This window comes from Zea mays, chromosome 3 (genome assembly GCF_902167145.1).
Source record: "Zea mays cultivar B73 chromosome 3, Zm-B73-REFERENCE-NAM-5.0, whole genome shotgun sequence".
NCBI lineage: Eukaryota > Viridiplantae > Streptophyta > Magnoliopsida > Poales > Poaceae > Zea > Zea mays.
This window is the reverse complement of record NC_050098.1, coordinates 138925121-138951677: the sequence shown is the minus strand read 5'-3', so window position 1 is coordinate 138951677 and position 26557 is coordinate 138925121. Positions and strand designations below refer to the sequence as shown.

At 48.2% G+C, this 26557-nt stretch overlaps 1 protein-coding gene across 1 annotated transcript; it reads right to left on the bottom strand.

Moving 5' to 3' along the window:
- Positions 1-19848: 19848 nt before the first annotated feature.
- LOC103652209 (protein FAR-RED IMPAIRED RESPONSE 1-like) lies at positions 19849-20607 on the bottom strand. Its single transcript, XM_020550911.1, has 3 exons — positions 20464-20607; positions 19964-20372; positions 19849-19872 (listed from the first exon to the last, which is right to left on the bottom strand). The coding sequence occupies exons 1-3, from the start codon at positions 20583-20585 to the stop codon at positions 19849-19851; spliced, it is 555 nt and encodes a 184-aa protein (XP_020406500.1). The 5' UTR covers positions 20586-20607.
- Between the last annotated feature and the right edge of the window lie 5950 nt (positions 20608-26557).

Sequence of the window (26557 nt, the reverse complement as noted above, 5' to 3'; positions counted from 1 at the left end):
GTAATCTACTATTATTCCCTTTTAATACTATTTTGAGCACCGTGTGATGATGTCCATGTTATGTAACTGCTGTGTACGTGAATAACTGATCCTGGCACGTACATGGTTCGCATTCGGTTTGCCTTCTAAAACCGGGTGTGACATAAGTGGTATCAAAGCCGTGCTGACTGTAGGACCGCTAACCTAGAGTAGAATGGTCGTTCTAAGGACTATAGACCTCTGTCTCTGCCTTGACTTTGATATCCCTTCAAAAGTTGGTCATACCGACCAAACCTATGTTCTACTATATATTATACCTTGCTGAAAATCATGTTTTATTCTAATCCTTCATTCACTCATGATTCATTATTTGCTGGTCCTATTAATTCTGTTCTCACCCTTTTGCTTGCGATGTCTTTTGTAGATGGCTCGACTTAGACACACTGCATGAAAGTCAGTCATCCCCTTCTTACCCTCCCGCCTTGCTGAGCGTCCGCTTCGCCGTCCCGTGGCCGGACAGTCCAGCCACTTGGAGAGACTACACCACCGCCTGCATGAGGAGCAGGAACGTCGACGACAGGAGCAGCAGGGCTCTTCTTTCTCGCTCCACCAGGAGATAGAGTCTGTGAGGAGCTGCTCCCCTGTGCTTCCTCTGGAGCCGCCCCCTGCACCACCACAGGGCGCCCCAGCCCCTGGAGCAGCTGCTGGAGGAGATCCAGACGACGGAGGAGGCGACGACAGCTCGAGCCACGACACCGACTTCTCTGCTAACCCTGAGCCGGAAGGATGGGTTGCTCGACCCATCACTCGCGACGCTGCTCGCGGGTGTCACTTCCACGATGCGCTCGACACCCTGCTACGTCGGGCATTTGACCGGCATACTTGGTCCGTCGAGTATCGCTGTGTGGTCTACCAGCACTGTCGCGGGGTCTACCCGGACCGCTGGGAGGCAACTTGCTTGGTGCACCGCCCGGAGAACAGTCTCCAGGGTGCAGAGGCCTGCTCAGATCACTATTCTATCTCTGAACGGGACTCAGCTGAGGCAGCCATGCAAGATGCTGCACGGCGTGCGCTTTCGCACTACTGCTCGGTTTTCGGTGGGGCAGCTGACGGTCTTGACCTGAAGTATTACCCCCGCCGTCCATCTGGCAGCACAGGAGGCATGATTGTCTCACCTGTCGGTGAGGGCAATCCTAGGTTGAGCAGCACAGTCAACCTAGCCGCCGTGCTAAACACGGAGCTGGACCATGCATTAGACGAGCTGAGTAGGGCTCGTGCTGAGATCGCCCTGCTGCGGGCTGAGCGCGCGGAACGTCGTCACTTGGATGGTGGTTCCCCCGCTCCCGTCGGGACTCAGCACCCGTACCGCTCACCTCAGCGTGGACACCAGTCTTATGGCAATCCCGACTGCAAGACCAAGATAAATCTAGAACCATAGATCGTTAGAGTTGGATCTTGTAATTAATACGAAATATATACATAGAAGCTTCAGTCTTAGCGTTAGTCTCGCTCTTAGTTAAGTCTTAGTTAGACAGGGTAGTTTGCTATATCCTGTGCATTCCTGTTTGTCATGATGAACTATGTTTGGTTTGGATCTTTGTAATGATTGTCACCAGAGTGTGGGTATCCCCTGCATTTTGGTTTACCTATTATGTTAATGGAGTTAGTTATATAATTGGGAAACCTTTTATTCCACTTTCCTCTTTATCTGAGAAGCTGTGTGGTCTGTGTTGGAGATCAGTGAAGATGCTCATATGTTCAGTGCTGTTGAAGAATTCTATTCTCTTTCCTTATGCTGCAAGATTTGCCAGATCAGTTCTGATGTGTGGTTGCATTCTGCAGATGTCAGAGAACAGGCGCAGAGGAGGAAGGCGTGCTCAGCAGGAGCGAGCCGCTCCGCAGGATGAGGTGCCCCAGCAGCAGCACCTGCCGCCCCCGCCCCCGATGTCCATCGAGCAGATGTTTCTGATGCAGACTCAGGCAGTTCAAGCCATCGGTCAGACTTTGGCCGCCATTCAGCAGCAGCAGCAGCAACAACAGTAGGCCCCACCTCAGCCTCAGATGCCTAGAGACAAGCGTGCTGAATTCATGAGAGGTCATCCACCAACGTTCGCTCATTCTTCTGACCCCATGGATGCTAAGATTGGCTGCGCACTGTGGAGCGGGAGTTGCACACCGCTCAGTGCGATGACAGGGAGAAAGTCTTGTATGGTCCCCGTCTGTTGAGAGGAGCAGCCCAGTCATGGTGGGAGTCTTATCTCGCCACCCATGCCCACCCTGACGCCATCACTTGGGAAGAGTTCAGAGGTAGCTTTCGTCAGTACCATGTTCCTGCAGGTCTGATGACAGTGAAGAAAGAGGAGTTCCTGGCTCTCAAGCAAGGGTCATCGTCTGTCAGTGAATACCGAGACAGATTTCTGCAATTGTCTCGCTATGCTCCTGAAGATGTCAACACTGACGCCAAGCGACAATACCGTTTCCTGAGAGGCTTGGTTGACCCTCTGCAGTACCAACTGATGAATCACACCTTCCCGACATTCCAGCACCTGATTGACAGAGCAATCATGACAGAGAGGAAGCGTAAGGAGATGGAAGATCGTAAGCGCAAGATCAGTGGACCCCAGCCTGGAAGCAGCAATCGTCCTCGTTTCTCAGGCAATCAACCTCAGCAGTTCAGGCAAAACCAGCGTCCACCTCAGCATCAGCAGTTCCAAAGGCAGTATCCTCAGCATCAGTACCAGAACCGTCAGAACAATCAGTCAGGAGGTCAGTTTCCGAGGCAGAATCAGCAGGCACCTCGCCTTCCTGCCCCAGCAATAAACCAACAGAACAGTCAGGCAGCACCAGCTCAGGTTGGAAACAGAGCATGTTTCCACTGTGGAGAGCAAGGCCATTGGGTGATGCAATGTCCGAAGAAGGCAGCCCAGCAGCAGTCAGGCCCCAATGCCCCAGCAAAGCAGAATGTGCCTCAGTCTGGAGCAGGCAATCGCTCTCAGCCGCGCTATAATCATGGAAGGCTGAACCACTTGGAGGCTGAAGCAGTTCAGGAGACCCCCGGCATGATAGTAGGTATGTTCCCAATCGACTCCCATATTGCAGAAGTGTTATTTGATACTGGAGCAACGCATTCTTTCATTACTGCATCATGGGTAGAAGCACATAATCTTCCAATTACTACCATGTCAAACCCCATTCAAATTGACTCAGCCGGTGGTAGAATTCGAGCCGATAGCATTTGTTTGAATATAAGTGTGGAAATAAGGGGGATAGCGTTTCCCGCCAACCTTATAGTAATGGGTACTCAGGGAATAGATGTCATCCTAGGGATGAATTGGCTAGATAAGTATCAGGCAGTTATCAGCTGTGATAAAAGGACAATCGAGTTGGTGTCCCCACTAGGAGAGGAAGTGGTGACTGAGTTAGTCCCGCCTGAGCCAAAGAAAGGAAGTTGTTATCAGATAGCTATTGATAGCAGTAAAGCAGACCCAATCGAGAGGATCAAGGTTGTGTCCGAGTTCCCGGATGTGTTTCCAAAGGACTTACCGGGTATGCCACCAGAGCGGAAAGTTGAGTTTGCTATAGAGCTTCTTCCTGGAACCGCCCCTATCTTCAAGAGAGCTTACAGAATATCTGGACCAGAGTTGGTTGAGCTTAAGAAGCAAATTGATGAGCTGTCAGAGAAAGGTTACATCCGGCCAAGCACCTCGCCTTGGGCCGCCCCTGTCCTATTTGTGGAGAAGAAAGATGGCACCAAGAGGATGTGTATCGATTATCGAGCTTTGAATGAGGTCACGATCAAGAACAAGTATCCCTTGCCCAGAATAGAAGATCTGTTCGACCAGTTGAGAGGAGCCAGTGTGTTCTCCAAGATTGATCTGAGGTCAGGTTATCATCAGCTCAGGATCCGACCTTCGGACATTCCGAAGACGGCATTCATTTCCAAGTATGGGTTGTATGAGTTCACAGTGATGTCTTTTGGTTTGACCAATGCGCCAGCGTTTTTTATGAACTTGATGAACAGTGTATTCATGGATTACCTTGATAAGTTTGTGGTGGTATTCATTGATGACATTCTGGTTTATTCTCAAAGCGAAGAAGAGCATGCAAATCATTTGAGGATGGTATTGCAGAGATTGCGAGAGCACCAGTTGTATGCAAAGTTGAGCAAGTGTGAGTTCTGGATCAGTGAAGTCCTGTTCTTGGGTCATATAATCAACAAAGAAGGATTGGCTGTGGATCCGAAGAAAGTGGCAGACATTTTGAACTGGAAAGCGCCAACAGATGCTCGAGGAATCAAGAGCTTCATTGGAATGGCCGGATATTATCGGCGATTCATTGAAGAGTTTTCGAAGATTGCGAAACCAATGACAGCGTTGCTAGGCAACAAAGTTGAGTTCAAGTGGACCCAGAAATGTCAAGAGGCCTTTGAAGCGCTGAAGGAAAAATTGACTACAGCGCCTGTCCTAGTCTTGCCTGATGTGCACAAGCCCTTCTCGGTGTATTGTGATGCTTGCTACACAGGTTTGGGATGTGTGTTGATGCAAGAGGGAAGAGTTGTGGCTTACTCGTCCCGACAGTTGAAGGTTCATGAGAAGAATTACCCAATCCATGATCTAGAGTTGGCAGCAGTGGTTCACGCACTGAAGACATGGAGGCACTATTTGTATGGACAGAAATGCGATGTTTACACAGATCACAAGAGTCTGAAGTACATATTCACTCAGTCAGAGTTGAACATGAGGCAACGAAGATGGTTAGAGTTGATCAAAGACTATGAGTTGGAGATTCATTACCATCCAGGCAAAGCAAACGTAGTGGCAGATGCTTTGAGCAGAAAGAGTCAAGTCAATCTGATGGTCGCTCGTCCGATGCCTTATGAGTTGGCCAAGGAGTTCGACAGGTTGAGTCTCGGATTTCTGAACAATTCGCGAGGAGTCACAGTCGAGTTGGAACCTACCTTGGAGCGCGAAATCAAAGAAGCGCAGAAGAATGATGAGAAGATCAGTGAGATCCGGCGACTGATCCTAGATGGCAGAGGCAAAGATTTTCGAGAAGATGCAGAAAGCGTGATATGGTTCAAAGACCGCTTGTGTGTTCCCAATGTCCAGTCTATTCGGGAGTTGATTCTTAAGGAAGCTCATGAGACAGCCTATTCGATTCACCCTGGCAGTGAGAAGATGTATCAGGATCTGGAGAAGAAATTCTGGTGGTACGGAATGAAGAGGGAAATCGCAGAGCATGTGGCTATGTGCGATAGTTGCCGAAGAATTAAGGCAGAACACCAGAGACCTGCTGGATTGTTGCAACCGTTGCAGATCCCTCAGTGGAAATGGGATGAAATCGGTATGGATTTCATAGTCGGATTGCCTCGCACTCGAGCCGGCTACGATTCCATTTGGGTAGTAGTGGACCGCTTGACCAAGTCAGCCCACTTCATACCTGTCAAGACCAACTATAGCAGTGCCGTATTGGCAGAATTGTATATGTCTCGGATCGTTTGTCTTCATGGTGTGCCAAAGAAGATAGTGTCAGACAGAGGAACGCAGTTCACCTCTCATTTCTGGCAGCAGTTGCATGCAGCCTTGGGCACGCATCTGAATTTCAGTTCAGCTTATCATCCGCAGACGGATGGTCAGACCGAAAGGACCAATCAAATTCTTGAAGACATGTTGAGAGCCTGTGCGTTGCAAGATCAGTCCGGATGGGATAAGAGATTGCCTTATGCAGAGTTTTCCTATAACAACAGTTACTAGGCCAGTTTGAAGATGTCACCATTTCAGGCGCTTTATGGAAGGAGTTGTAGAACTCCGTTGCAATGGGATCAGCCTGGAGAGAAGCAAGTGTTTGGGCCAGACATTTTGCTTGAAGCCGAAGAGAACATCAAGATGGTCCGAGAGAATCTGAAGATAGCGCAATCGAGGCAGCGAAGCTATGCAGACACAAGAAGAAGAGAGCTGAGTTTCGAAGTCGGAGACTTTGTCTATCTGAAAGTGTCACCGATCAGAGGAGTCAGAAGATTCGGAGTGAAAGGCAAGCTAGCACTCCGCTACATTGGTCCGTATCAGATTCTTGCAAGACGTGGAGAAGTGGCCTATCAGTTCAGTTTGTCCGAGAATTTGTCTGCTGTGCATGATGTCTTTCATGTGTCTCAGTTGAAGAAGTGCTTGCGTTTGCCAGAAGAGCAGTTGCCAGTGGAAGGTCTTGAAGTCCAGGAGGACTTGACCTACGTTGAGAAGCCAGTGCAAATCCTTGAGGTTGCAGACAGAGTCACCCGAAGGAAGACCATCAGAATGTGCAAAGTCAAATGGAATCATCACTCTGAGGAAGAAGCAACCTGGGAGCGTGAAGATGATCTGATGGCTAAATACCCTGAGCTCTTTGCTAGCCAACCCTGAATCTCGAGGGCGAGATTCTTTTAAGGGGGATAGGTTTGTAACGCCCTGAATTTGGGGGTAGAATTTTTTCTTCTTTTCTCTCACCAAATTCGGGCGTTACTCTCTCTTCTCTTTCCCCGTTTGCTCCTTCTTCCCAATTTCAAACCAGTATAGCGGCAGGTGTCCGTGTCATGTATAAACCAAAACCTAAGTGTCATGGGTGTTGCATCATGCCGAAGCGCATTTCTTTGTTTGATGATGAGTGTTCGTCTTGTTCCGTTCCGGATTTCGGTTCGCGATTTAATTCCATTTAGTGGTCCGCGCCCGTCGTGGGTTTTGATCCGCGAAGTGGTTCGGCCCAGCCCAGCTTAGTCCAGCCCAGCTCAGCCGGCCCGGCCCGTCCCGGCCTGCGCGCCCCTGGCGCCCAAACCCCCCATGCGCCCCCCCTCCCCTCTCTCTCTCCCTCATTTGGATCTCCCGCGCAACAACTTCCCTCTCCCTCTCCCACCTCTCTCTCCCCGTGGTGCCCTAGGGTTTGGAGACGGCGATCACCGGATTTTGGACCCCGAGGTGAGCTCCCCTCCCCTCCCCTTCTCTTCTCTCTCTCCCTCTCCCTCCTCTTCTTCCCCACGCGCGCGCCCTCCCTCTCCCCTGCCCGCGCCCGACCCCATCCCCGCCCCTGCCCGGCGTGGCGGCGCCCCTGCCCGCCCCTCCCCGCGGCGGCGCTCGGCCTCCCCGCTCGGCCCGCCCGCTCGGCCCCTCCCCGGTGGCGCTCGGCCTCCCCGCTCGGCCCTCCCCGCTCGGCCCCTCCGCGGCGGCGCTCGGCGCCCGCCCCCGGCTCGCCCGCTCGGCGCCCGTCCCCGGCTCCCCCGCCCGGCCTCCCTCCCGCGGCCTCGCCCGCCCCTCCCCGGCCCGCGGCGGCGCTCCCCCGCCCCTCCCCTGGCCCGCGGCCGGCCTCGCCCGCCCCTCCCCGGCCCGCGGCGGCGCTCCCCCACCCCTCCCCGGCCCGCGGCGGCGCTCCCCCGCCCCTCCCCGGCCCGCGGCGGCCTCCCCCTCCCCTCCCCCGACCCCGGCGACCTCGCCCGCCTCCCGCCCGTCCCCCGACCCCGCGGCGGCGATCCCGCCCGCCCCTGCTCGCCGGTTCGCGTCCCCGGCGCGGCCCCCGGCGCGGCCCCGACCGGTTCAACCGCCCCTGGACCGGTTCAACCGCCCTCTCCCCCGTTCGGCCGCCCGTTCCCGTCCCGGCCTCGCCCGACCATATCTTCGCTCGCCCGCGCTCGCGGTGATTATTCGTTAATTAGCGTGTTGCGTCGCGCGCTTCGCCGTGCGACGGATTTGTCTAAATTCAGATTCTATCTTGTGTTGCGTCGTGCGCTTCGTCGCGCGACGATCCATTTTTTGTTTCAGGTTGTTTAAGGTGTAACGCCGCGTGTGTATTCACGCGACGTTCCACTTTGGACTCAGTTTAGTCGACGTATGTCGTCGTGCGCTTCGTCGCGCGACGCTTAACGTCTCCTCGTAACTAAGGCGAAGTGTCTCGTTGCGTGCTCGGTCGCGCGACGAGTCGTTAACTTCTTAATTTGTTTTAGAGAGATTTGTCGCGCGTCTCGCCACGCGACCATCTTTTTGTTTATCTCCACCTGCTTATAATAATTAGACATGAAACATGACTTTACTTTACGCTAAACATAGTGTCTACATTAAATTTCCTTCCATTAAGCGAGTGGTTAATTTATAATCATGTAACGTGATCGTTTCTCGACTGTCTTTTCCTCTTTCTCTCTTAACCGTACTCGCGAGCCCGCGTAGAACGTCTGTTTACTTATTGCATTCTATTGTATGGTGTACTGTTCTTTTGTATTAAATATGTGGATGTATGTATGTTTGCGCTCGCATAGAGAACGATCCGGTTGAAGAGCCCGAGGAACTCGCAGAAGCCCCTGAGCAGCAGTCGATTGGTGGAGGCAAGTGTCCCTTGACCTATCTCTGTCCTATTCATTCTTTAATTCACCTCCCGCTTTACATATTTATACCTAAGGTTTGACTAGCTTTTGTTATCCCTGTCCTTGATTACCTATTTGGGTTGGATTATTGCTGTTTAGCTTTATGCTATTGCTCAAACTCTAATCAATGAACATGATGAGATTATCTATGATACGCTGTTTTCCCTTCTCTTATTATGATGTTGTACTTGTGACCTTCAAGGGGGCTCGAGCGGTTTCTCGAGTGCCTCTCCGTAAGGACCTGTTCTATGGATGACCGCCCGAGAAAACAGTGCAACCATGAGGGTGGAATGGGGTGCCCTTAGCTGAATAATTAGAGGATCCGGGGTGTAGTTCACTTAGCCGTCGTGCCGTCAATGGGGCTCGGTGTATGCGGCTCACTCTGCCAAGGTTGATTTGTCCCTTGGGGAGGAGTGCGGTACATTTAGGAAACCTAACGGGTGGCTACAGCCCCGGGGAATCTTTGTAAAGGCTACGTAGTGATGCCCTGCTGGGTCACCTTGGTAGTGATCAATGGAGAGTCATGATCTCCGGGCAGAATGGGAATCACGGCTTGTGGGTAAAGTGCACAACCTCTGCAGAGTGTTTGAAAACTGATATATCAGCCGTGCTCGCGGTTATGAGCGGCCAAGGGAGCTCCAGTGATTAGTGGTACTTGATCAGAGATACTTTGGTACAGGTGGCTATGAGATCGATGGTTCTGGTTATGACTATGGTGCTGGTAAGTGGTATTCTTTCCGTTTGGAAAGGGTACATCGGGCTAATAACTTGGGTTAATGCTAAAACTTGGCTTTCTATTAGTAAATAATAATCTGACCAACTAAAAGCAACTGCTTGACTTATCCCCACATAAAGCTAGTCCACTACAGCCAAACAGGATACTTGCTGAGTATGTTGATGTGTACTCACCCTTGCTCTACACACCAAACCCCCCATCCCCAGGTTGTCAGCATTGCAACCACTGCTCAGGTGAAGATGAAGCTGTGGAAGGAGACTTCCAGGAGTTCCAAGACTACGACGAGTTCTAGGAGTGGGTTAGCGGCAACCCCCAGTCGGCTGCCTGTGAAGGCCGCGTTTATCTACGTTTCTTTTCCGCACTTTGATTTACTGTAAGAACTATATGGACGTCTCAGACGTATGATGTAATCTACTATTATTCCCTTTTAATACTATTTTGAGCACAGTGTGATGATGTCCATGTTATGTAACTGCTGTGTACGTGAATAACTGATCCTGGCACGTACATGGTTCGCATTCGGTTTGCCTTCTAAAACCGGGTGTGACACTCGGCCTGGAGCACCGAACACTATCTGGTGCGCCACCGGCAGCACACTCTCAAGTCATTGCTTCAAACTTTGTTGAGTCCCCAACTTAATTGCTTTCTTGGTTTATGTTGAACCTTATGCACCTGAGATAAAATATATCTAGGCAAACTAGTTAGTCCACATGGCTTGTGATGGACCTCAACCACCAAAATTGATTATAGGAAATGATTAAGGCCATTTTTCTTTCACTTTCTTTAAATCTTGGAGAGATTGAGTGAGCATCCCCCTACTTCACTTTTAGAACTAACGCAGTCAACCAAAATGATTTTTCATTCAATAAAAAATGCAACACTACCCTCCACATGCTTGTCTATGGTAGCATTGATGACTGTATTGATGTGTATACCAAAATAGAGAAAAACTTGTCCTTATAATGCCTCGAAGATTTATATAGGAATGTTACTTTAATGTTTTGGTGAGGAGTATAGTTGTTGTCCCAGTGTTGACTGTTGACAATCTTATACAGCTTATAGCTAAGGGAGAGGAGAGGTGCTTTCTTGTTATGATATGAAGTATAGAATGTGTGTATTGGAAGTGGAGAAATTGTCTCATTGGATGGAGATGATAGTTTGTAGAGGGGACATCGAATATCGAACATCATGTTCGAGGCAGTTGTTTTGTACGACTTATGGATTTGGTATGTTTTTGGGGTGGCGGGGTCAAGCAACAACATCAATGTGTTTTACTAGTCATCATTGTCCACTGGTGTGCTCAAGAAATAAGCATCGAATGTGAAGTCACGGTGAATAGACATGAGTGCAACCAAGGGTACTGCCTTGCATGTAGCATCTACCCCGGTGGTTGAGTGTTTGTGAAGATCATTCCCTCCCATAGACTCAAAAGCAATGGATGTTTGCTGCATGTCAGGACGGCGCACGAAAGGATACAGAGAGAGAGAGCATTTAGAGTCCTCAAAGCTCACTTTCATATTCTCGTTAGTTTAAGTTATTTTTTCTACCAAGTACTTAATGTGATCATATATGCATGTATCATTCTGCACAACATGATTTACTTAGAATGAGTGTAGAGGATCATGGCGTAAACAACTATGAGATAGTCGAGTTCTCCATAACAACACCAATCATCACCCTAAAGCATTGATAGGCTTTGCATTCATCCTTTGGTCTGAGGCCATAATTCATGCTAGTCTGATCTATAATCAACTACAAAATAATTTAATGGAGCACACATAGAATTTGCACCTATTTTTATGAATCATGTATTTTTTTTTATTTTCAAGTAATGTAATTTTAATTATTTTTAAAAAAATATGTAATTTTTATTTACTTAATTATATTCTCGATGATTTTTCAAATAAAACGCAGTGTTTCATTTTAAATAAAAGCTAATAAAATAAAGGATGAGTGCCCCGACAGCTCCCCTCGCCTCCAATGGTGCCACGGTGACCCCACACGAGTGAGACAACCAAATCCCCTCGTGGAGAGAGGGAGCTCCAATCTCCCCCTCTCTACTAATTGATTATATTTAGTGTAAAATTAATCTTTTTTCATTATAATTAGCAGATAGCAATGTGTATTGCGGTACTATAAATATGATAGTATTTTATAAAACTCCAAAAACTGATATATATATATATATATATATATATATATATATACTATATGTATTTAGAGCCCTGGGCTCTATTTAGCTAGAGGAAGCCCCAGCCAAATATGAACGCACGTGCATTCACAGCCGACTGACCTTTCAGTTTCCATATAAATACCGACGTGATCTCGCGATTAGCTCCTTTGCTCCCGGCTCAGTTTCCATAACCGCAAAACCCCAACCCCGCCACGACTCCGGGATTCTCCGCCGATTCTTCCATCCCCGGCGACTTCGCTCCCCTTTCCGACGACTCTTCCAACCCCTCTCCGCTCGCTGTCGATCCAGTCGCAAACGGCATTTGAGCGGTGCGTCCTTGGTGTCCCCAATCCTCGCTCCAAGATTCGCGCCGCTGCGTCCGGAGACCGGCGAAAACCCTACCTTCTCCGGCGACGCTTCTGCTCCTTCGCTCTCCGCCGACCCGACTGCTTCCACGTTCTCCGCCATCCTCAACATTCGCCGCCGTCAACGGGTACCGCTCCAATTGGTAGTCCATCCCCAAACATTTTCGGTGTGTTCTTCCCAACCCTAGCTCGCGCGCATTTCATTGGATCGAGTTCGACCGTCAACAAACTAGTTGTTTTTTGTTCATTTTGCATTGTGTGGATCACGGCTAGGGTTGAAATTATTTATGCAGTTGATGTATTACATTTACGCACATTTACACAGTTGGTTACGCACACTTACACAGTTGGTTACGCACATGTACACAGTTGTTTATGCACATTAGGTTACATGTTTATGCACATTAGTTAAAGTTTTTTGCATCATATTATGTTCAATTGGTAATTGAGTGGTCATCTAGTTGTTTTTGTGACTGCATACACTTATTTATTCCATTATTGTTATAGTTAATACATTGTGTGACAACATGTATTGTTTTATTGAATCATATCCAGTTTTTTATTATTTTAAAACATACATTATTTATTACACTAGTTCACAGTTAATACAGATTGTTTATAGCAAGTTTTGTTTTGCTCAAACATATTAGTTTGCAGGCAAATTGTGTTTTATGTTTGCAACTGTATGCAATGGTATGCAACATATTCAGATTTTTATGAACGTATAACAGGACAGAACATATATGCTACTGTGTTTCATGTATGCATTTGTATGCTTCATATTCAGTTTGTTATGCTGGTATATCAGGTCAGAATATGTATGCATCTGTGTTTAGTAAATGATCAGCCAACTAGTTGTTTTTCATAGAGTATATGTTTTATATAAAATTTCATATCTGTTTAGTGCATACATTTATGTATTTCAGATGATTACAGCTAATACATTATTTGGTTACAGCAAGGTCTGTTATTCACTTATTATTGAACAGTTCAGTCCATGTTTTATCGAATCATATACAGTTTTTTATTATTACAAAACAGACATTATTTATTACACTAGGTCACAGACAATACAGCTTGGTTATAGCAAGTTTTGTTTTGCTCAAACATATTCAGATATTTATGCAACTGTGTTTAGTAAATGAGCAGTCAACTAATTGTTTTTCGTAGAGTATATTTTTTATATAAAATTTCATATTTGTTTAGTGCATACATTTATGTATTTCAGAGCATTACAGCTAGCACATTATTTGGTCACAGCAAGGGCTGTTTTTATTGAAACATATTCAATTTTTCCTAATGATTGAACAGTTCAGTATGTGTATGCAAATGTAAATAGAGAACAGTATATTCAGATGTTTTAAGTTTGGTATTTAAAACAATTAGGTTCATTGATTCAATCATACCACACCATAAATACATATGCATATATAACATTTTATTTTTTACAACATTGTATATTATGTATGCAGCTTTTAATTTAAAAAAATGAAGCAAGTGGACCGTCCTCCAAATAACCCCAAGCGTATAACAATTCAGTCAAGCCAGGAGTGCTTCAGTGTTGACATTCCCTCTGCAGAACAACCTAATCCATGTCCAGAAGTTGAAAATCCTACAAATGTTGACAGTGAAAATTTGACCAATGAAACAGTTCAGATTGATTCTGATGAAGATGACTTCATGCCAGCTCTGAAGAAGCGTAATGTTTCTGAAAGCCACACAAGAGTGTTAAGAAAAGTCGTGACAAAGAGGATTAAACATGAGGAGCTACCCCGACAGGTTAATGTTATGCATACCCAACAAACAATTTCATATTTCTAATGTTCTGATTATTTTTTTTATAATAACAAAATTATTTGATGTTGTATATTGTTTAACAGAGGCTTAATGTGAGGTGCAACCCTCAAGATGTCATTGCAAGCATTAACATTTTGAATGAAAGACAACGTGAGGCTATAAGACGTAAAGGTTTCTCTACCATTCTTGATATGACAGTAGATGCGTTGTGCAGTAGATCACACCTTCAATGGTTGATGGACAAGCTAGACCCCAAGGATATGACAATACGTCCTGGTCCAGGAAAGGAACTCAAGATCACAAAGGACATTGTTCATCTTATCCTTGGCGTGCCAAATCATGGCGGTGGTAAACCTTTGGGTATTGACGAAGCAGTTGCAGCAAGCAACTTGAGGGCAGAGCTTGGTGTGGCCAAAGATGAGTTCAATGTGACATTTCTACAGGATCGTTTAAGGAAAGGCGAGGATGATGACCTTTCAATCATATGTTTCTTTCTCATTCTATTCAACCGTTTGCTGTTTCCAACTGCTAGCTGGGGCATCACATATCATGAGGTGCTTCTCACAGAAGAAATGCACCGTTTCCATGAGATCGACTGGTGCCAGTTGATTTTTAATGATCTATGTGAAGCTGCCAAGAAGTGGCACAACCGAATCACCACAAATGTCTCCACGACTATATACGGATGCTCCATTGTTGTCCTTGTAAGTATAGTGTTTTTCCGTATGCACATTTATTTCATTCTTGGTTGCTAACTGTTGGTAGTTATGTAACATGTTTTACGATGTTGGTTATGTCTACTTACATAGCTATTGAACATTGTAATTCTTTTTTATGTAGTTGTATTACTTGGATCACCTGCATACAGCCGCTGCCCCCCAAAATAAGACTGGCACACCTCGCATTAAATTTTTTGATAAGAATAGCATAAAAGCTTTGACCAAAGCTGACAAGAGGAAGGTACGCCATGGGGCTGAACCTTTCGGACATTGTGAAGTAAGTTATTCATATTTTCACAGTTGGTTATGCAAACTTACACAGTTGGTTACTCACAGTCACTACAATTTTATTTCTAGTTCTGAAGCTCGACGGAGACATGCTATGCAGTTGGACCTAAGATTGATCGCCAATCTGAGGCAAGTTTATGATGTATTATATACATTGTTTATGATTATTTATGGAACAAATATAATAGGAAGGTGGACATGGATTCTTATTAATTTTTGCTGAACAACCAGCCGGAGTGCAGGACCAATATTTTTGATGCACCGCGCCCTGCCCCCATGCCTCGGCCAACTTTTAACATCAAACTTCCATCTATCAAAGAGATGATGTCAAGTAAGATCAACGATCTCCCACATCGTCATCGATCTAAATTCACAGATATTCTTGCTGCATATGACTTGGAGGTTGACAAGTCATGCGTAGCCATAAAAGACAGCATTGACAAAATTATTGAGAAGCAATACGACATAGCAGACAAGTTTATAGAATTGATAGACGAGGTACTACGTGCCGAGTCTGAAAATTTGGAAAACGAGACTGATGAGCCACAGCAACAGGGTAATTCGGCTGATTCAGCAGGTATTCCTTATTCAGAACATTTTATCTTTCGACATGTGCATACGTTTTTTGTTATAAGTACAGTTAACAGCTTATGTTTTTGTCAAGTATACACAGCAACATTTGATTTATAATGCAAATTTTGACATATATTATTTTCAATATAATTGTGTACAAGGACACACTGTTGATGCCACCCAGCCCACACCCGATATGCCATCCCAAGCTTCGCAGCTTGAGACCCAACTGGGTGGTACTCAGATTGAAGAAATTCACGAAAGACAACAGCATATCCGTAGAGTGCTTGAGACGTGTCCCGACGAATCGGATGTGGTTTCAGATCAACAGGTAATTTGTCCAACTCCAATACTATTTTTACTCATCATACGTACATGTATGCATACTTCTTTTTAGCAGTATACGAACCACACTTTTTTGTCAACAGGATTTCTGTTTTGATGTTCGAAACATAAGTTTGAGGAACACAAATATCACACCTCAAACCACATCAGCTTGCACCTGCTTGCCAAAATTTGACGTGACACCGGAAAAAAATGTTTGTTAGCAGTCCATGTATCATGTTATAATTCCATTTTACTATACATACTACACAGTTATACTAATTATATACCTTTGTGTAGAGAGGTGAAATGGCAACAGAGGAAATGGAACACAATGACAGTGGGCCAGTTTTTGACCAGACCCCAACTCCTCATGTCAGTATGATAACATACATATTACATAATGCATTTTATGATATTAAACTGATTTTTTTAATGTTCAACCACTTACAACCATGTTGCATTTCAGGATGATACACTGAAAGGTACTACAAACTCTGGATCTGATCCACCCCTTACAGAGCAAGAGTGTGTTCGTTCTCTGTGGGATTTAATTTGTTCCAAGGACATTGACCAAAGCAGGTACATGTTACCCAAATTACGAATAACGTATTTATAAGTTTGGTTCATTTATGAAATATGAATCTATAACTTTTGTTCATCATACAGGGTTGTTATAGATTACGATGAATACAGTGCAAACTGTATGGATATTTATGAATCTTTCGCGGAGGGCAAATGTCTTGAGAATGTCTTCATGCAGTGTTTCATTGAGTGTGTTCGTGATGATTCTAAAAATCATCGTCGAACTCTGACATCTAACAGATTAATACTTGATGTCAACGTTGGGGTAGGTTCTTCTTCACAGTTATTGTAACTATACACATAATATACTTACACACTCTATTTTTTATAGGCTCTGTTAAATTTTGAAGAACAGGAACGTCACAGCAAGAATCCGCAGCCATTTGATCAAAATGTCTTACACAATTGCTTGTATAACACATTGCCTGCTTTGGTAAATCTGGATAAATGCAAGTCGGTAAGTCCCATTAACATTTTCTTCCCAGTTTCATCAGCTCATTAACTGTACATTTTAATTATCATGACATTGTAACAGCAACATGTAACCTATAATTACTTTTCTCATCAACAGATATTGGTACCTATGCTTAGCAGGGGACATTGGACACTGTATGTGATCAATCTACACCATCGGGTTATACACATTTTAGATTCGAACCCGTATGGTATACAACTTGGTGGCACCGAATGGAAGGACTACCATTATGACCCAATTTATTTAGGTGGCAGGAAATTTCCATGGTCTAGGGTGATAATGAGTAGGCTGAGCAAAGCGTTACAACACGTTTGCCCCAATGCAGACTTTCCTAAGTTTGGTAATTTTCCAATGGATATGCCATCTAATTGCCCAACAATGAGGACAGGGTCAAATGACTGTGGATTTTTTGTAATGAGTTACATGAAGTTTTATGATCACAATGCAGGTGTCATATCTTCTTTCAATCAACCAGTAAGTGACTGTGCTAACTGTTTCTATAATCCGGTTGCCATCATTTGTACATGTTAGCTATAGACGTGTCTAATGCACGCTATGCTTTTATTGCAGAACAATTCCCGAGACCTACGTGCTCATGCCCTTCATCAACTCACATTCCATCGCATCAACAAGGCGTTGCCACTTCCATTAGATATCCAGAGATTTATGTTTGCGCGCAATTAGTGAACTATGTCAGAACTAAGCAATGGTGTGGGCAATGTACCGTACTGTGGTATTTTGGCCATTATTGTCAGTTAACAATTTTAGGAAGCTTCCATGTGCTGTTTTAGAACAATTGTCATGCTACTTTGTCTTTGGGGTGTTACCCAGGTTCTTTCTGTGAACTTTAGTTGGCTGGATACTTATGGTTATGTTGCGAATATGTGAACATCAGATGTTTTCATTTCTGTGGGCTTTAAATATGATCTGTTTTTATGTTATGAAGATGTTATATGAATACCTCATTCCTTAATATTACCATCAGTTCATATGCGAGTATCATCCAGGTTATATACGATGTTTCCTACTTCAAATTATGCAACATTAGTAAGCAATATACGCTCTATTTATCAGATTTCAACAACCTTATAATTTAGATTATTCGTATAAGATACAACAGACTACTCGCGCGCCTGACTCACTGCTGTCGTTATCAAAAGACTAATTACTGGTCATATAGTTTACAAATTATATGATCATCCCACAAGTTATCTACGATGTTTTGTAGTTCCACTTACGCAACATTATTAAGCAATATACGCACCATTTATTAGATTTCAATATCCACCTCTATATAAATCAGTTGTCAAACATACAAGGTTTATTGTAAAAAACAAATTAATCGTATCTCATACAACAGTCTAATCACTGTCTGACTCACTATTATTGAAATCATTTGCGTGTTTTTTTGATGTTGTTGTCTCATTCCAATCAGGAGCTTTACTGCCACCCTTGTTCCTAGATCCTGGAGGTCGTCCTCTCTTACGTCCAGCAAGGCTTGCCAACCTTTGTCTATTTTCCTCCATTGACAAACATGTCCTACTGTTGTGACCATCAGCAATTCCACACTTCTGACATTTTCTGGTCATTTTCTTTGTACCTTTTGCTCCCAATTTAATAACCCTTTCTTCACTCCCCTTTATTGTTCTTCCTTTGGGTTTTGAGTTATTTGGTCTTGCCAAGCTTATCCCATCGACTGCAAAATCCAGTTTCTGCAATTCAAAAGTAAATACTTCTCAGCATATAATATTATGTAGTCCAACATACAGTATTATACCATTATTACCTTTCTGGCATGATCATTTTGTTCACTGACACCACTAACATTCATAATTGCGTGATCATGCAAATTAACCTGTAATTAACAACACATTTTGTTAAGCTCAATCATAACCCAATAACTCAAACTTATAAATCATGTATATGTATAACTGCAAATCAGTATAGTTGTTAAAGATATTACCTCTTCTAATGGACGTATTGGTATATGTATTTGATCATTGGCCACACCTTGTTCAAGTATATTAGATACGTCTTGAATTTCCTGAAAATTTGGATGAAAGCTCAATATTCATCATTTACAAATAAACATTCACAACAGTATGATCAAAACCTTGTTATTCCTTTCGTCAAATTCACCATCCTTTTCGTTGTCTCTATTGTCTTCATCATCTTCCTGAGATTTTATTGTTTCACACCTCATCAATATAATATGATTAATAATATGTTACAACATACATATTAAAACATTACATACCTGTATACCATCTCCTCCACTAGTTCCACAAGTTTCCTCAACGTCTATATCTGTTTCCAAACGCGAAAGTACTTCGAGAAGCTCATCCATTACTGTTAGGGCTCTATCATTTCCTGCTTTGGATAAACTAGCATGATGCACTACTTTCATTGCCTTTTTTAGCAACATCTTCTGTCTATATGACTTTGTTTCTCCATCCTTCCCCTTCAAATTCCTATCATCTCTTGAAAACGGAACGTCTTGCCTTGCAGAGTTGGTGTATCTTTGTAAAATATATTCCTTCGGTATCCGGTCAATTTGAAGATGCATAAACGCGCGTAGTACATGTACACAGAATAGCCCTATAAAACAATAACGATCATAAGATTTTGTACATATGTTTTCAATGTATATATTTACTATTTAGTACTCCATACCTGTATGTTCCCAATGTTTGCATTCACAAGTATACTTTCCTGCATCTTCATCAGCTGTGACTTTGAATTGGTGCTGTCCCCACACAATTTTATTCGATCTAGTTGTATGTTGCACTACCCAATCATTTGCACCCCCTTCTTCGTCGTGCATTATCTTGAATGCGGTTGCATATTTCAATGATTCCTGGAATTTACTCATCACAGCCCTTGTGTATGCTCTTGCAACCCTTATCTCAAACATGTATAGCGTGTTCGTTTCCTTTTGACCCTGTGGCATATATAATGCAAATTAGTTTACACTTATATTAAGGTATCAATATACGACATAACAATTTTATCCTCACCATGCTTCCCACTGCTTCTTTTGACTCTTTCATCTTTCTACTGTGTAGAAGTTTCATCATTTGCTTGGCGAATTGATGAAGCGGAGTATTTGCATCGACATGTGCACTTTTGACAAGCCTGTTCATGCTTTCGCTACGCTGTGTAGACAACATTAGACCACAATAATAATTTTTGAAAAAAGCAGGCACCCAATCCTTACGTATTCCATACAGCTTATCGAGGGTACTGTTATCGTGCAGATCAAAATCTTCAAGTAGCATTGACCATGCAGTCTCAAACTCCAACTCAGTCAAAGGATGATGTATTATAGATTGAAACCGTGTCTTAAAGTCCATTTCCTCAAATCTTGCATACAACTCGTTTAGAAAAGGCATATACCTATTTTGCACATGCCATAGACATAAACGATGTATTGTGTGTGGGAAAACCCTCTCGAGTGCTACTGGCATTGCAGGATCTTGATCTGCAAACATATATGACAAAATTGTACGAATCTTATTCCATGTTATATAAAGAAAATAATATCAAATTTAAGCCATATTTGATGTATATACATTTAATTCATTATTATCAGTCGTACCTGTCAGCATCACTCGTGGCCCTTCGGTTCCCATGCATGTTTTGAAGGCGTTGAATACCCATTCAAATGTATCAACAGTTTCATCCCCCAACAATGCGAAAGCAAATATAGTGCAATGGAGGTGGTGATTTGAACCAACAAACATACCTAGTGGTTTTTCATACAGATTAGTCTTATGTGTTGTGTCAAATGTAACCGCATCACCAAAATCCATGTAATCCCCTTGCTGGCTTGCATGTGACCAAAATATGCTCAAAATCTTGCCTTCTTTATCCAATTGGAAGTCAGAGAAAAATTGTGGATTATCCTTTTTGCAGGATGCAAAAAAGGATAGTAGCTTTGCCACATCATTTGCATTTCTTTCTCGTTGCTTTGCCTTTTTCCTGAAATTATTGTCAAAATTTAGCATTAGGCGGAAACAACAATCAGCAAATATCAATTATGAATATCAATCGAAACATATTATAAACTTACAGGTTATACATGTCCTGTGCTGTTACAGGCACACTCTCAGGACCACCGTGCATTTCTGATACATAATCCATAATACAATGTTGCGGGATTCGACTCTCTTGCATTGAACTTATGAACTCCATGTATTCAGGATCATGCGTCTTGTTGCATTGTAACTGATTCTTTTCGGTATCCTTTTTAAAAAATTCATGATTATGATCCAAGTGCAACAGATCAATACGCACTGATATAACTGTCTCTTTTGCATCATCATAAATTTTTTTAAGTTTCATACCGGCCTTGCATTGTGTCCGTTTCGAACTGGTACTACGTACCTTTGGGTTTGATATTCCCCTTACTGCTCTTTTGCCTTCCATCGAGCAATTGAACCACTTACAATTTTTCCGTTCCCTATACTTTTTCAATGGAAATCCAACTTCATATGCATACCTACTATAAAATTTATATGCTTCATCCACCCCACTGAATGTCATACCAACTTTAGGTACTAATCTCGGATCAATTGTGTCGGCGTTTCGAGACAGGGGGGTCCCTAAGCCGACGAGTGAGTGTGCTGCGTGCCCCAGCCCAGATGGGTCGAGCGAGTGGGCGAGCGCGAAGGGGGGAGAGGCGAGGTGGCCGGAGTCGAGCGTGAGAGAGGTGTAAGTCCCGCGGCCTTCGTGTTCGTCCCGCACCCAGGTCAGGTGCGCTTGCAGTAGGGGGGTTACAAGCGTCCATGCGGGTGAGGGAAGCGAGCGACCCCAAGAGAGCGCCTGTCCCGTCCTCGGTCCCGCGCGGCCAACCTTTTCTGAGAAGGCCCTGGTCCTTCCTTTTATAGTCGTAAGGAGAGGATCCAGGTGTACAATGGGGATGTAGCAGAGTGCTACGTGTCTAGCGGAGGGAGAGCTAGCGCCCTAGGTACATGCCAATGTGGCAGCCGGAGAGATCTGGGCACCCTGCTGGCGTGATGTCGTGGCTGTCGGAGGTGCGGCGGAGCCTGATGGAGGGACAGCTGTTGGAGCGGTCGAGTCCCTGCTGACGTTGTCCTGCTTCCGTAAGAGAGCCGGGGGCCGCCGTCGTCACAGAGCTTGCGGAGCGCCATCATTGCCCCTCCGGCGGAGCTGGCCGGATGGGACGCCGGTCTTGTTCTCCGTGACCCGAGTCGATTCTGGGTAGGATGATGATGGCGCCTCCTGTTGGCGTGGCGGTCTATGCCCTAGGCAGGGCGACGTGGGGGTTCCTCCGAAGCCAAGGTTGAGTTTGCCTTTTGTTGCCGTGGCCGAGCCCGAGCCAAGGGGTCGGGCGAGGCGGAAGTCGTTCGGCCGAGGCCAGGGCGGAGTCCGAGCCCTGGGGTCGGGCGAAGCGGAGTTTCGTCGTCTTCCGGGTGCTAGCCCGAGTCCGAGCCCTGGGGTCGGGCGGAGCGGAGTTCGCCGTCTTCCGGGTCTTAGCCCGAGTCCGAGCCCTGGGGTCGGGCGGAGCGGAGTTCGCCGTCTTCCGGGTCTTAGCCCGAGTCCGAGCCCTGGGGTCGGGCGGAGCGGAGTTCGCCGTCTTCCGGGTCTTAGCCCGAGTCCGAGCCCTGGGGTCGGGCGGAGCGGAGTTCGCCGTCTTCCGGGTCTTAGCCCGAGTCCGAGCCCTGGGGTCGGGCGGAGCGGAGTTCGCCGTGGCGCCTTTGGCAAGGCCTGACTGCCTGTCAGACTCACTCTGCCGAGCGGCACTGCAGTCGGAGTGTCGCAGGCGGCGCTGTCCTTCTGTCAGACTGGCCAGTGGAGCAGTGGAGTGACGGCGGTCACTTCGGCTCTGCCGGGGGCGCGTGTCAGGATAGAGGTGTCAGGCCACCTTTACGTTAAATGCCCCTGCAATTTGGTCAGTCGGTGCGGCGATTTAGTCAAGGTTGCTTCTGAGCGAAGCCAAGGCCTCGGGCAAGCCGGTGATGTGTCCGCCATAAAAAGGGGGCCTCGGGCGAGACGGAAGTCTCTCGAGGTCGGCTGCCTTTGCCCGAGGCTAGGCTCGGGTGAAGCGTGATCGAGTCACTCGTGTGGACTGATCCCTGACTTAATCGTACCCATCAGGCCTTTGCAGCTTCATGCTGATGGGGGTTACCAGCTGAGAATTAGGCGTCTTGAGGGTACCCCTAATTATGGTCCCCGACAGTAGCCCCCGAGCCTCGAAGGGAGTGTTAGCACTCGCTTGGAGGCTTTTGTCGCACTTTTTTGCAAGGGGACCAGCCTTTCTCGGTTGCATTTCGTTCCGGTGGGTGCGCGCGAGCGCACCCGCCGGGTGTAGCCCCCGAGGCCTCGGAGGAGTGGTTACACTCCTTCGAGGTCTTAATACTTCGCTTAACGCTTCGGCTGGTCTGGTCGTTCCCTCATGCGAACTGGCCGTAGCCCGGGTGCACGGTCGGGGCCCAAGCTCTCGGGCTGGTATGTTGACGCTGTCAACGATTTGGCCGGAGCCGGTTTTTGCGAGAGCAGCCCCCGAGCCTCTGCACAGGGCGAGAGGACGATCAGGGACAGACTCGACTTTTTACATACGCCCCTACGTCGCCTTTCCGCAAGGAGGAGGGGGGGAGTGCGCCATGTTACCCTCAATGGGCACCGAACATGGTGTCTCCGGTGAGCTGCAAGCGGGTAATCCGAGTGGACGTCCGTGCCCCGTTCGTTGGGGGTCGGCTAGGGGCCCAGAGGCACGCCCAAAAGTACCTGCGGGTGATTTGCCGGACCCGGTCCCCTGGCGACGGGGTCCGAGGGCTCGATGCCTCCCTCCGATGGGATTCCGTTACAAGATCGTTCCCGCTGGTCTCGGAAATGTCCTAGGGTACCTCGGGAGCGCAGCCCGAGCCTTGGTTATGTATCGAACGTACCCCTGGTCATCCCTCGCTCGGTGTCTGAGGCGACTGTGAACCCTTCGGGGGCCAGCCTTCGAACCCCTGATCAGTAATGGGCGCGTAGCCCGAGTAGCCTGAGGCGGCCATGGAGCCCTTCGGGGGGCTGGCCTTCGAACCCCTGACCAGTAGTGGGTGTCGGGCCCACGCGATCTGAGGCGACTGTCGAACCCTTCGGAGGGCCAGCCTTCGAACCCCTGATCAGTAATGGGGGGCTCGGAGCCCGGTTCCTTCGCGGAGAAGGATTCCTTTCGGGGTATCCCCCTTTCCCGGTCCCTGTTGCAAGAGATAGAGAAAGAGGAAAACGGAAAAGGATACGAAATCGGACGACGTGGCGTACCTTTTCTGACGTGGTTATTTCGGCGAAGGTGAAGCGTCGCGCGCTCCTCCTGCCAGAGGCGCCGCGTGTCCCGCCGCGGAGTTAATGCGACGGGGCGGGTGGTTGGCGGGGCGGCCGTTACGCGTGTGCGAGCCGTTTCGAGGAACGGCTGTGCCGCTTCGCGCTTTTCGAATCCTGCGTCCGGTCCAGGCGGCGTGCTGGAAACGGTTTCGCCCTGGCCTTCATATACTTGAGAGGGGGTCCGGTGACGGTTCTTCGCTCTGCTCCCTTCTTTTCCCTTTAGGTTTTTGCAACCCGGGAAACTTTAGTCGGAGGAGAGAGAAACCGCCCTCCCTGCCCCCCACGCCGCCATCTTCTCCATCTTGGTGATGGCGGATCGAGTGACCATAATTCCCCCGCGCGATCCGTGGCCCTTCTCCACGGTGACGGCGAGTGATCTGGAGGAGCTGGTCGGCGAAGGTTTGCTCCGCCCCCTCACCGACAAGCAGCGGCCAGAGTGGATTCCTCCCGTGGGCGGAGCCGCTCCGTCCCCGCCGCCGGGGTATGTCGTGAGCTTCGTCTCCTTCCATGAGCGGGGATTTGGCGCGCCGACGGGCCGCTTTACGCGGGCCATTCTATTCCACTATGGGGTGGAGTTGCACAACCTCTCCCCCAACTCCATCTCGCAGGCCGCTATTTTCGTAGCGTTATGCGAAGGGTACTTGGGGATCGCTCCTCATTGGGATTTGTGGACTTACTTCTTTCTCGCCGAGCCTTTCGCCTTGTCGACGGGGGAGAGGAGGATTCGTGCGGCGGTGCGGGCCGACGGCTGCATTCTCTTGTTGAGGCAGTCGCGGGCGTTGCAGTACATTCCTGCCATTCTCGCGTCTTCGAACAAGGGGTGGCAGCGCCGGTGGTTCTACCTCCGGAATGACGGTGAGTTGCTCCCACCGTTTTCCCAGCGAGTAGTTACGGCTGCCACCGACGCCTGGCGCCACGGGACTCCGCACGAGAGGCAGAAAAATCTCGAGCCCCTTCTCCAGGCCCTGAAGGAGTTGCGGGAGGGGGGACTTACCGCTGCGGGAGTGATCGCCGCCATCCACCATCGGAGGGTGCTCCCATTGGCGGAGCGGCGGCTGTCGCTCTGGGAGATGACCCCGGAAGCCGATTGGGAGGGGTCACGAATGTCCCCTGATCCTCTCCCCTTCGACGCCCTCCAATGGCGGGTGTCGGCCGCGATGGGGAAGCCGGACCCCCACGCATACTCCCAGCTTCGGATGCGCCCCGACCAGGGGTGCGTGACTTTGGTGAGCGTTTGCTCCTTCCTTCTTCGTATACCTGGTTGCTCCGGGTCCTTATGATCGGGTTCCTTTCTCCCCTCCTTTTAGGATGTGGGGTGTCACAAACTTTCCCTGCCACGGGTCCCGGAGGACGCGGTGGACCGTGCGGCGCGGCGGGTCGCCGCGGAGGAGAAGAAGAAAAAGAAGGACGCGGAGAAGGCCCGGGCCCGCGAGCGGAGGCGGGCTCGGGACGCCTTGGAGAAGCGCCGCCGCCAGCAGGAGAGGGACGGACTCTCGAGGGAGCCGTCGCCGGAGACGCCCGACGACGATGACGACGACGACGATGATGATGATGATGACATGGCCGCCCGTCTAGGCCTCAGCCTCGGCCTGGGGCGTGGCCAGGAGCCGTCGAGCCAGCCCCCGAGCGAACCGACTCCGTCAGCCCCCGAAGTCGGGGTGTCGGGCTCCCGACCCGAGGCACGGGGGCGAACCGAGAGGCCACCTGACCCCTCCACCGGAGGAGCTGAAGTAGTTCCGGAGGTCCAAACCAAGGCGTCTGTTCCCCAGAGGCTGCCGCTTGTGCTGGTGGCGGATGGGAGTGACCCTCAAGTCGTCGTGGCCGTGCCCGGGGAACCTGCCTCCCGGGCACCCCAAGCGCCAGCGAAGCGGACCTCGGCGGCCGTTTCGAGAGCCGGGATCCAAGAAGGCTCTCCCCAGGCGCGGTGGATCATGGCCCGGAGTGGGTGAGTACCTCGGAATGTCTTCGTCTTGGCCTCCCATTCGTATGTTTCGGTTGTGATCCCCTTCCTTTTTTATCCAGCAAGCGAAGTCACGGCCAGACCGACCTGGCACCCCGGAAGGCCCTCAAGACGGCGCCGGGCCGTGTGGCCAGCGCCATTCAGCCGACCCTTTCGCGGGGTACTCCGACATCGGGGGCTCGGGAGTCGCCAATCTCGGAGGAGCGGGCTCCTGAGGCCGGCTCTTCAGCCGGGGCGGCGATCGTGGTTGAGGAGGCGGCTGACGCCCACGCGGCTCTGAGTTCGCCTGTCGTGCCGGTCATGCCGGCGCCTGCCACCGCCGAGGTTGCCGCCGTCCTTGTCGAAGGGTGTCCAGCCGCCGCCAGCGCCGGGATGGCTGATGCGTCGGTGCCCAAGACCCCAGGAGAGGTGGGCGCGGTCGCGCAATCCGTCCAGCCGGGCGACAGCCTCATCGCTGTGCGGCGGAGCCCCGAGGCCCGGCGCCCGTTGCTCCGATTCTGGACCCGCGAGGCCTCGGACCCCGTCTTCGTTCTCGATGATGAGCAGGAGGACCAGTCCTGGGGTGAGCTCCGCGAGTGCGCAGAGGCAACGGTGGGGTCGCTCCGGTCGTCGCTGGAGGTTTTCTGCAGAGACGTCCCCAAAATCCTCCAGGTAGCGGTTTCGGGCATACCTTTTTTCCTTCTGTGTGATACTCGCTGTGACGCCCTGTTTCCTTCTCCCAGGATCTGACGGACTGGAGCGCCGCTAAGTCGTCGTTCATCCGCCGTGAGGTTGATGTCTGGGGCTCGCTGTGATCCCTGAGGTCTTCGCTCGCCGGGGCTACCACGCGCCTTTCTCAGCAAGATGCCAAGGTGGCGGACCTCCAGCTGCTATG

Excerpts from the sequence above, each read along its gene's own strand:
- LOC103652209 (XM_020550911.1), bottom strand. The coding sequence starts at position 20,585 with ATGGAGTTCATAAGTTCAATGCAAGAGAGTCGAATCCCGCAACATTGT. Across the intron at positions 20,373-20,463 it reads GCACAGGACATGTATAACCT|GAAAAAGGCAAAGCAACGAG; the intron begins GTAAGTTTATAA and ends CAATAATTTCAG. Across the intron at positions 19,873-19,963 it reads CTGATAATAATGAATTAAAT|ATCAAGATCCTGCAATGCCA; the intron begins GTATATACATCA and ends ATATGTTTGCAG.